Raw genomic sequence first — 12159 nt, 5'->3', positions numbered from 1 at the left:
CTTATAGAAAATTCAGATGATTAACAGATTTAAGTATAAACAAAGTAAGTTATAAGAGAACAGAAGAAACATTCAGTTTTATTATCTTGTAGTGTGGATGGCTATTCTAAGCATAAGTTAAAGGTCAAAATCATAAAAGAAATATTTGATAGATTTAATTACATAGGATTTTAAATCCTGAGGAAGAGTGCAAAGAGAGAGAGAGAGAAGAAAAATCTCCTTTGCTTCCACTGGAAATTACCATTACAGTAACTCCTTATTCAACAAATTAGTAATTAAAGGGAAAGGATTAAACATTTATTCTGCCTTTCTGTAGGGTAACTAAGTCCCCGGTTGATGAGAGGAAGCTCTTCTTTGTAAAAGAATGTCAGTTAATAAATAGAGTAGACAGAATTTTTAAAAAATCACTGTAACTCCCAATAAAATAGTTCTGTTTGGCAAGGATAATTAATGGATGCTGAAACTTTAAGGTAGTGAAAATGTTCTTGGGACAGGACCTTCTCAGAGTGACAAAGTGTCACCACACAGATTGTTACTTAATGAAAATGGAAACATATGTCTTTATAATGAAGATATATAGTGGTTATAAATGTAGTTAAACGACCAAACTTGGCATCACTAAGCGTGGAACACCTGGCATTATGAGCCTCTCAGTGTGTTGTGCAGTGTGAGGTGCATGGTATCACCCATGATGGATTCTGCCAAAAATATGTCATTTGAATCAAACTCAGATTTTAGTTCTAGTTTCCTGTTCGTAGAAAACACAGAGAAGAGAGGAGAAATTTAATAACACCTTGAGGAAGACAAACACATTGTGAGACTTGATCTCTTTAAAGAGTCAGTGCCATAAAGGTGTTCTAGAATAAAAGAGACTTTTAGACATATCAGAAATACAGTGCATGATCCTTGTTTGAAACTAGGTTTTGTTTATAAAGCTCTAAAGGAGGTTTTCAGAGCATTTAGAAATATTTGAATCTGAACTGGATATTTGGTTATTATTAGGGAACTAATTTTAATTTTCTCAAATGCAACAGTGGTACAATGATAGTGTAAAAGATTGCACTTTGTTTTAAAAGATGAAAATTTGAAAATTTTAGTTGTGAATTGATGTGATATCTCTTGTTTGCAAATGGTTTATAAAAATGAACACACATTTATATTGATAGATGACACAAACATTTTAGGTTTTGAAAGTTGTGTTATTGGTATTTATTTTACCATTAAAACTCTAAGTATGTTTGATATTTTGCAGTTAATGGCAAAATCAAGGTAGTAGCTAATGCTGGTGACCGGTATTCTTATGATCTGTAGATGTGGAATCAAATTGACATAACTTTTATGGAGAACAGTCTTTTATGTATTAAAAATTAAAATATATAGGGGCGCCTGGGTGGCTCAGTCGGTTGGGCATCCGTCTTCGGCTCAGGTCATGATCTCGCGGTCCGTGAGTTCGAGCCCCGCGTCGGGCTCTGTGCTGACAGCTCAGAGGCTGGAGCCTGTTTCAGATTCTGTGTCTCCCCCTCTCTCTCTGACCTTCCCCCATTCATGCTCTGTCTCTCTCTCTGTCTCAAAAATGAATAAACGTTAAAAAAAAAATTTAAAAAAAAATTAAAATATATAGAATCTTTACTGAGCAGTTCCATTTCTCAGTATTTTTGTCCTTAGCTGATAAGCAGTGCATTGCAAAAGGATGCAGGGATGGCCTTTGCAATGTTACTTCTATTCCATTATTATGCAAAGCCAGAAAGAACCTAACTTCAATTAGTAAAGGACAATTAAATATATTATGGTGCATCAATACAGCAATACTATCTAGTCATTAATAATGATTAATATAAATCCATATTCATTGACTTAGAGGTTCCATTACATATACTGAGTTTAAAAGGTGGATTATAAAACAGAAGGGGTAGTGAGGGGAATAGGTGTCTTGTCATTGTGGTGACCATAAATACTAACATTTGCATTGGTCCATTTTGCTCTTTTGAGCAAACCATACCGCAGCTGTTTTTAAATTTTTTTTTTAACGTTTATTTATTTTTGAGACAGAGAGAGACAGAGCATGAACGGGGGAGGTTCAGAGAGAGGGAGACACAGAATCCGAAACAGTCTCCAGGCTCTGAGCAGTCAGCACAGAGCCCGACGCGGGGCTCGAACTCACAGACCATGAGATCATGACCTGAGCCGAAGTCGGACACTTAACCAACTGAGCCACCCAGGCGCCCCTCCTCAGCTGTTTTTAATGAAGTCATCTAGATCATGTGGATTTTTTTACAGACAAGAAAGAAAAGATAAATTATGTCTTATTTGCTTATACAACCAACATTTACTGAGTTGGTTAGGCACTCTACTTCTGTTTTCTCATTGTGTAGTACAAGTGTTGAAGTAGATGTTCTCTAGGATCCAACACTAATATCTGATTAATGTAATGATGACTGAGTAACATTCATTTAATGTTTACTGAAAATGACTAGTTCTCCAAGCCAGGGACTGCACCAGGTACCAGAATACCCTTCCCATAGCCCCATCCCAGCTTCCCTCACCACCGCAGGGTTGCTGCCACATGTCACTACCACATGGACACTCTCCTTGCACCCTCCACTTCCATCCCACCACACCTGTCTGTTTCGTTTTTCTCCAGTCACTTTTCAACATTTCACACAATATGCAGATTATTTCTTTTCTATTGTATGTGTTTTCCCAAAAGAATATTAGCTCCATAGAGCAGGGATTTGTTGGCTTTCAAGGTGGAAAATTCCCCCATGCCTCAAAAATTGCCAGGCACCTGCAGGCACTCTCTTAATATTTACTGTAAGAATTATTTTTTTTCTAAGAAGATGTTTCTAGAACTTTTCTGATCATATTGTTTACACAACTATAAAAGGGTAGACTATCATCCTGTATTACCAGGGCAAAGAAATTCTGGGACATACCCTTTCCTGGGGCTGTCACATTCACTACTTTTCTTCAAATTTGATCTCACATAGAATTTTTCAAATAATAGAGATATAAAAACTCTGAGAATCTGTATAAAAGAGTACAGTTCTTTTTTAATTACAGCTTTTCACAGGGTTATTTAATTCTGACATCCTTTACATGTTTCCATTTTTATTATTGCCAAGTTGGTTTCAAAACCTATGGATTTCAGTTGCATCCTTTCATGTGGTATAAGAATATCATGTTCTCCTTAGGCTAACCACATTTAGTAGAAGTCCTTGTCATGTATTAGTATTTATCAGTGTAATTTTCAGTGAAAATTGTGAAATTTTTAGAAATCATGAAAAATTGTGGTTTCAAACTAGTTTCATTGGCATTGTCAGAAAGAAACTCTACAACCTTGGCATTGCCTACCATGTGGGAACAGACTCTTCACTTTTGTTCATATATGTGTCCTCAATGGGCGGGCAAGCCAGCCGGACTTCTTAACAGTCTCAGCAAATGTTATGATAACAGCAACAACAACAGCAAAATTAAGAAACGTAACAAGCAGCTACATCATTTTTGGCTTGTTTGGATTTAATAGCCAGAATATGAATATGTATTCATCTTTCATCTTTCTAGAACTGTTTTTCTGCCAGCCACACAGTTTGACATCTATGATGAAGTTGAAGATTTTGGTTTTTTTTTTAAGTCATTATTATTTTTTTTACAGATAGTTATTTATTTACTTAAGTGAGCTCTATACCCAACATGGGGCTTGAACTCAAGACCCTGAGATCAAGAGCTGGGTGCTCTCCCAACTGAGCCAGCCAGGCACCCCGTGAAGTTGAAGATTTTGAAAACACAAGTCAGTTTTGTGTTTATAATGTCAAAGAATTAGTGTAAAATTCAATTGATAACAAAAATGGGAAGAGTTTACATACTACTAGAAATGAATCAGAGCAAGATGCTAATGAGATTTAAAAACTATACAGAAGGATATAGAACCATTGCAATGGACAGTGGTGTAAATTAATACTACCTATAAGACCACCATTGTATATGCAAAAAAACAATAAAGTTATAAAGAAATTCTATGAAAATGTACTTTCAACTGAAGTCAATTTTAAATGAAAACTTACTCTAGAGGTTAGATTTAGAACTTGGACAGGTACTTTGCAAGAATGAGGTTAAAATGAATGTATTTGTGTTGGGAGAGATTTTTGATTCGTTGCACATAGACTGTCTTGTTTCAGGTCCATTTGACCAATATTTCACTGGCTGTGGTAAGTATGCCTGAAGCATAGTGCATGATTCCTGCTGCCAAGGAAATTACACAATAATTATAATAATGGGGAGGGAAGTATAGACACATCACTACAAGGCAAAGCACTGTGTCATGAATACCAGAAAGGGGGAGAGCAAAACTCAAAAGAGGCTTAAGGAGGGAGAAGCCAGAGCATTTGTGGGAGAGGTTTTGTTATAGACCTTAGAAGATGGGTTATTACAGCAAAAGATGGGGATGGCATAGGGAAAGGCTTATAGCTGAGAACATTTCTGTAGCCTGTGAGTAAACTATTGTCTCCCCTTTGTGTTCATATGGAACCCCATGCACACATGTATTGTAGCATTTATTATAATTGATTATAATGGTTTCTTTATCTCTCTCATTAGACCGTACTTTCCTGAAGGACAGTTACAATCCTCAAAATTTGCAGATGCTCTATTTGTGAGTTCATATCCCTGCTGAAATTTATTTGTAACGCCCAAAGCAATACTTAACAGCCCTTTCGCATGTGCAGAGCAGGGAAAAATCTGAGTCACCTCATGCAGCTGTCCAGCTGATGCTGAACAAAGCCAGGCTCTGCCTTCTTGTTTCAGCTCTCATACTATAAACAAGTGTCCTTTTTTACAGCCTGTATAGTGCCACATTTTCACACTTCTGTGTTTTGAGTCGGTTATTTTGCTGTTTCAAATGGCCCCTAAGCAGAGTGCTGAAGAGCTATCCAGTCTGATGTTCCCAAGTGCAAGAAGGTTGTGATGTGCCTTACAGACAAAATATGTGTTAGGTAGGAATTGCTCAGGATGAACTGCAGTGCTGCTGGCCATAGGTTGGTCCAGTGTTAATGAATCAACAGTATATATTAAATAAGGTGCTTTACATAGACACACACATAAAACATGGTTATAGATTGATCTGTTGATAAATATGTTCTGACCAAACGCTGTCAGGAAGAAAATTTTGTGTTTCCCCCAAGACCAGTGGTTCAGTATTTACTAATCTCCTGTTTTTAGTGACTTTATAGAACATAAATACCCCGTGTAATGAGAATTAACTGTATCTGTTATTTCTGTATGCTGAGCACTTAGTGTTTAGTAGATGGCCCAAGAGTTTGTGAGCAAATGCCTGAATATAGGGAATTGGGAGGAATAAATCAGCTCATTGGAAATGTTAGAGACTGAGTTCAGGAGTCAGGGTTTTTTTTAATTTAAATTTTATTTAGTTAACATACAGTGCAACACTGGTTTCAGGGATAGAATTCAGTGATTCATTACTTATATACAACACTCAGTGCTCATCACAATAAGTGCCCTCCTTAGTACCCATCACCCATTTAGCCCATCTGCCACCCACCTCCCCTCATCAACCCTGTTTTTTCTCTATCATTAAAAGTTTCTTGTGGTTTGTTTCCCTCTCTCCTCTCCCCTTCCCCCCATATGTTCATCTGTTTTATTTCTTAAATTCCAAATATCAGTGAAATCATAGGGTATTTGTCTTTCTCTGATTTACTTACTTCGCTTAGCATAATACATTTTAGCTCCATCCACGTCATTGCAAATAGTAAGATATTCTTTTTGATGGCTGAGTAATATTCCAGTGTGTGGGGGCAGGGGCACATCTTCTTTATCCTTTCATCAGTTGATGAACATTTGGGCTCTCTCCATAGTTTGGCTATTGTAGATAATGCTGCTATAAACATTGGGGTGCATGTACCCCTTCAAATCTATATTTCTGTATTCTTTGGTTAAATACCTAGTAGTGCAATTTCTGGATCATAGGGCAGTTCTATTTTTAGTTTCTTGAGGAACCTCCATACTCTTCTCCAGAGTGGCTGTACCAGTTTGCATTCCCACCAGCAGTGCAAGAGGATTCCCCTTTCTCTACATCCTTGCCAACAAATGTTGTTTCTTGTGTTGTTAATTTTAGCTATCCTAACAGGTGGTATCCCATCATGGTTTTGATTTGGTTTTTTTCCTGGTAATGAGTGATGTTGAGCATCTTTTCATGTGTCTTTTGGCCATCTGGATATCTTATCTGCAAAAGTGTCTGTTCATGTCTTCAGCCTATTTCTTAACTGGGCTATTTGCTTTTTGGGTGTTGAGTTTGATCAGTTCTTTAGAGAGTTTGGATACCAACCCTTCATCACATATGTCACCTTGCAAATATATTTTCCCTTGGTAGGCTACCTTTTACTTTTGTTGATTGTTTACTTTGCTGTGCAGAAGCTTTTTATCTTGAGGTCCCAATAGTTCATGTTTGCTTTTGTTTCCCTTGCCTTTGGTCACATGTCTAGTAAGAATTACTGTGGCCAAGGTCAAAGATATTGCTGCCTGCATTCTCCTCTAGGATTTTTATGGTTTCCTGTATCACATTTAGGTCTTTCATCCATTTTGAATTTTTTTTGTATATGATATAAGAGTGGTCCAGTTTCAGTCTTCTCCATGTCTCCATCTAGTTTTCCTAGCACCATTTGTTGAAGAGACTGTCTTTTTTGCATTGGATATTCTTTCCTGCTTTGTCAAGATTAGTTGACCACAGGGGTGCCTGGGTGGCTCAGTCGGTTAAACGTCCCGACTTCAGCTCAGGTCATGATCTTGTGGTCCGTGAGTTTGAGCCCCACATCGGGGTCTGTGCTGACCGCTCAGAGCCTGGAGCCTGTTTCAGATTCTGTGTCTCCCTCTCTCTCTGACCCTCCCGCATTCATGCTCTGTCTCTCTCTGTCTCAAAAATACATAAACGTTAAAAAAAATTAAAAAAAAAAAAAGATTAGTTGACCACATAGTTGTGGGTCCATTTCTGGGTTCTCTATTCTGTTCTATTGATCTATGTGTCTGTTTTTGTTCCAGTACCATACTGTCTGATGAGTATAGCTTTGTAATATAGCTTGAAGTCTGGAATCCTGATGCCTCCAGTTTTGTTTTTCTTTTTCAGGACTGCTTTGGCAATTCAGGGTCTTACGTGGTTCTATACAAATTTTAGGATTGTTTGTTCTAGCTCTGTGAAAGATGCTGGTGGTATTTTGATAGGGATTGCATTAAATGTGTAGATTGCTTTGGGTAGTATGCACATTTTGACTATGTTCTTCCAGTCCATGAACATGGAATGCTTGTTCATTTTTTTGTGTCCTCTTCAGTTTCTTTCATAAGTGTTCTACAGTTTTCAGAGTATAGGCCTTTCACCTCTTTAGTTAGGTTTATTCCTAGGTATCTTATTGGTTTTGGTGAGGAATCAAGATTTTGCTACCATAACGGGCAATAGGAAACCACTGCAAAGTTTCTCCTGGGAGTGCACACATTTATTGAATATGCTAGGTGGTGTGATGGACAGAATGAATATCCCTGGGGCCCTGCTCTCCAGGAGCTATTACAGAAGCTCCAGAAGCTCCCTTAGGAAGATTAATGTCACAGGAATTTATAGGCTGGATGGACCTGAGAGAAATTGAAGCCCCCAAATCAAGGGTGCAACTACAATAGCCATCCTGATGTGAGGTGGTAAAGACCAGAATTAGGGTGTTGGCAGGAGGAGCAGGGACGTAAGGGGCAGATACTTGGGTTATCGTGAAGTAAAAGTCATCAGTAAATAACTTGAAACAGAGAATAAGGAAAATGGAAAGGACAAAGTTAAACCCTGAAGTTTGCTACCCCCTGACTTTGTTAGCTCCTATATTTACAAATGTGATTCAATCATGTTTTCCTCATCTAAGGTTATTATTCTGTGCTGTGCTGAGTCTTTTAAGGCATCAGTTAATGGCGTCACAATCCTCAGCCCTTACAACTATGCAGCCACTGAGTTGCCTAAGGCTTCAGGTAATGGTTAGGGACAATAGATCTAGCTTTACAATTAATAGTGAATTTTAATAGTTAATTGTGAAATTTCCTGGGGGCCCCACACTGAATCCCTCCTTTAAGAAAACCTGGGGATGCATGGGGTGCTCAGTCAGCTGGGCATCCGACTTCGACTCAGGTCATGATCTCACAGTTAGTGAGTTCAAGCCGCACATCAGGCTCTCTGCTGTCACTGTCAGTACAGAGCCTGCTTCGGACCCTCTGTCTCCCTCCCTCTCTGCCCGTCCCCTGCTCCATGAGCTCTCTCTCAAAAATAAATAAACATTAAAAAAAAACCTGGAAAAGTGTGTCATGCAAATGACTTCTGCTCTATGTCAAGTTATGTCCAGCACTGTACAGTTAAATATTACTAATGCAAGTTTTACTGCTACATTTACAAGAGGGCAGGACAGACCTATCGTTCATTGAGAAATTGCATGTGAATAAATACAGAGACCCAAGGATCAGCAACAATTATGCTTTCAGTGGTATATGTAAAGCAGTAAGATTGTTTAACTTTGTAAAGTAAATCTTTCATTGTGAAGTGCTCAGTCTCTTTACATTTTCCACCAGTTGAGAAATCAAACTTTTTCCGTCAGCAGAAAACTGACAGCTATTGACAGAAAGCTTTAGGTTTAGAAAGCTGAAGTTAAACTTTGTGTTAAAATACTTTCTCAATGTGCATTTTTCTTACTACAAGTCATTCTCTAAGGAGACAATTTATGTCTTACTATAAGCTACTTGCATTAACAATTATTTTATAAGGTTATGCAAAACTGATCTCATACTTGGACCCTTTGGAGTGATACATTTTTCCCCCTGGCAAACTCATCTCAGATAATCAAGAAATGTAGTCGTCTTTATGTCAACTTTCAAAAAAGAATTTGAATGGCATTCTAAGCTGGTAGTATTTATTCTGTCTGGGGCTAAATACTACATGTGTTTAACTCAACTTGAGATTAAAAATCAAAGGAGTTTTGATGTTTTTTATCTTTTTTCATCTGCGTTGAGTTTAACATATCTTTCCGAACAAAGCCATGTTTGTCGAGGATATTAAGTTTTGTTTGGCCACCTTCTCAACTGCAAGTACTCAATGGACCTTAATGCAAGGTTATGCTCCCTGGACTGATTGATATATAAACAGAAGACAGATGGTGTAGAGATGACTCTGATGATAATTCATTTTTCAGCTAGTCATGAAGATATTTTGATTACAGTGTGTTTAAGTAATTATAACACAGTCTGCAATGTTAGTCTTGCTGGGAAGGAACCACATGGAAAACAAGTTACGTGTTATCCGTGCCTAACAAAGGGTGCACTGTGGTGTAATGATTTTAATTCCTAATGCTAGATTAGGACTGGAGGAGTTTAAAATATGTCATACGGTAAGGTAAGTCAATTAAACATAGACCAAATAAAAAAGGTAACTTCACAGTTTTGAGGCATAAATATTTGTTTTGGAAAGTATATAGATGTTACTATATGAAAGAAACCAGTATTTTGACATTTAGGTAACAGTCTGTGTACTGCTAATTAAAAAATTACATGGCTTGATTTTGAGTTTATGTGAATCATAATTATCACGGAGCTTGCTTTCTGTGTCATGAATTTAAAACCGAAATCCACACTGACAGTTCAGCAGCATGTTATATTCCTGCTATTGTTAAACTTTTGGGGAAAAAAATCTAAGCAAAATGTTAAAAGGAGAAAAGTAGAGTTGTGTGGATAGAAAGGCCATTTAAGTTTTCATTTTCAGATATTAATTAAAATTTATGCTTCTGTTTTTGGCTTCACAAATAGGATAATTGATCGCTTAGATGGAGTTCGTTTGTTGTGGTCCCTCCTGAAGAATCCTCACCCGGAAGTGAAGGCCAGTGCAGCATGGGCCCTCTGTCCCTGCATCCAAAACACTAAGGTAAGAACAGACTGCAAATCAGCCCATTCTAAAATATCTAATACTGTATTGAATAATGTCATCACAGGTCACTAGTTACTTTCAACTTAATTTTGGTCCAACTTATCTGGTAGAAAAGTGCTGAATGTTTGTGCCATATGAGCAATGCCTTTTCCTGGTTGGTTTTTAAATGCCAAATCAAACTAGGCTTAGGTGGCAGTGCTTACCAACTTCTGCCTGGCTGGTGCAATTGAAACAGGTACCCCAGGGGCACTTGGGTGGCTCAGGTAAGTGTCCAACTTCAGCTCAGGTCATGATCTCACAGCTTGTGGGTTCAAGCCCCGCATCAGGCGCTGTGCTGACCACTCAGAGCTTGGAGCTGCCTCAGATTCTGTGTCTCCCTCTCTCTCTGCTCCTCCCCCACTCTGTCTCTCTCTCAAAAATAAATAAACGTTAAAAAAGAAAAAGAAAAAGGTACCCCAGGTAAAATCAAGGGGAAGAAAAGTTGACTGTTCTTATCTCTTGGGTGATAAGAAAATTGCCTGTGTTTACCTGCTACTTTAAGAAGCATAAAATTGCTTCTATCTTATTTATATAGCCTGAAATATGACAGTGAAAGATCACTAAGTTCTTTGTTACCTTGAAAAAGTCAAATAATTTCATGAATTCCACTTTTCTTAGCTGTCAGTAAATACTGGTATATAAAGCCGAAAAATAAAATTTTTACAAGACAAAAAAAACAAAAAAGACTGAAAGTTTCTGAAGTCTTTTAGCTCTTCATTTGTAAATTTTATTATTTTCTTTAAAGATCCCTTTTCAGCCTATTTCTATTATCTTAAATTTTTTTCTATAGATTTGGAGATTGCCTTTTCAGTTCCTGGTTGCTAGAGATGTTTTTCTCTGTTGAATATTTTTATCTAAAGGATTTTATTCCTGTAATAAATCTAACATGACTCTGAATATCATCCTAAATATTTGTGACTAGCAATAATCTTTTGTAAAAAGTGAATTGTGGTGTGTACTAATAATAGAAGGAGACCTGTTACAAACTGGTCAATAGAACTATTTTTTTTATAGCAAGGACATAAAAATAAGAACACCTCAAGTGTCAACCTACAGGCAAATGGACAACAGGATGATACTATGGTCATACTGTATCATACAGAGCAGCAGTAGAAAAGGAATGTATTTCAGTAATGGATTCATCAATATCAGCACACCTCATAAACATATTGCACAAAAAAAAACCCCAAGTTTCAGAAGTAGATACACAATGTAATTCCTATTCTATAAGGTCCAAAGAAAAATTTTAAATGCAGAATTTAGGGGCGCCTGGGTGGCGTAGTCGGTTAAGCGTCCGACTTCAGCCAGGTCACGATCTCGCGGTCCGTGAGTTCGAGCCCCGCATCAGGCTCTGGGCTGATGGCTCGGAGCCTGGAGCCTGTTTCCGATTCTGTGTCTCCCTCTCTCTCTGTCCCTCCCCCGTTCATGCTCTGTCTCTCTCTGTCCCAAAAATAAATAAAAAACGTTGAAAAAAAAAATTAAAAAAAAAAATGCAGAATTTAAATACTATTTAAGGAGCAAGGAAGAGCCTACTGAGAAATACCACTACCTATCTTTGAAGGATATCCTTATCAGTTACCTGAACTAATCAGCCCAGTCCTTCACTTATAAATATGAACAACTAAGGATCACCAAATATTTAAGGAAGACTAATGGTACTTAAGACAAGCCAGTACTAAAAAGCAGAGTTAACTTCAGAGGAAACAGAGATAATGTAAGGAACAGACTATAACATGAAATTTTAAAAATTTATATCCTCAGAATGAGCAAAAAATTTAGATCCTCCGAATGACCCAAGGGGAATAAATACTATACCTAAAAAGGCTGTTATTAAAAAAAAAGATACATTTATAAATTAACAAAGGCTTTTGGAAATTAAAAACATTTGAGAAAACAATAAATTTAATAGAAGAGACGAATATTAGGTATGACTGAGTAGTTATCTGCAAGTTTAAGTCTACTAAATAATAATGTAAAGTAAAAGTAAAAAGAAAATAGCACAAGAAAATACATGAAAGGAAAGAGCAGTGGAAGGGTAGAAAAAATCATCATTAAAAAAAATGGAAGCATCTGTAAATCGAGGAGTTGAAGAAAGATTCTAGTCTTCAGGTTGAGAAGATGTACTTAGTGCCAAGCAGAAAATACAAAGGAAACTATCTATACCTAGACACAAATTC

At 37.3% G+C, this 12159-nt stretch overlaps 1 protein-coding gene across 3 annotated transcripts in view; it reads left to right on the top strand.

The window, feature by feature from the left end:
* Positions 1-12159, top strand: part of ODAD2 (outer dynein arm docking complex subunit 2) — a 174133-nt gene that overhangs the window by 84048 nt on the left and 77926 nt on the right. For all 3 annotated transcript variants that reach the window (XM_060659076.3, XM_060659075.3, XM_060659077.2), the window contains one exon: positions 9826-9940. In XM_060659076.3, coding sequence (XP_060515059.1) covers positions 9826-9940 — 115 coding nt within the window. The remainder of the gene's footprint in view (positions 1-9825; positions 9941-12159) is intronic.

Source organism: Panthera onca, chromosome B4 (assembly GCF_046562875.1).
Source record: "Panthera onca isolate mPanOnc1 chromosome B4, mPanOnc1 haplotype 2, whole genome shotgun sequence".
In the NCBI taxonomy this organism is placed as follows: Eukaryota; Metazoa; Chordata; class Mammalia; order Carnivora; family Felidae; genus Panthera; species Panthera onca.
This window is presented reverse-complemented; position numbering and strand designations above follow the sequence as displayed.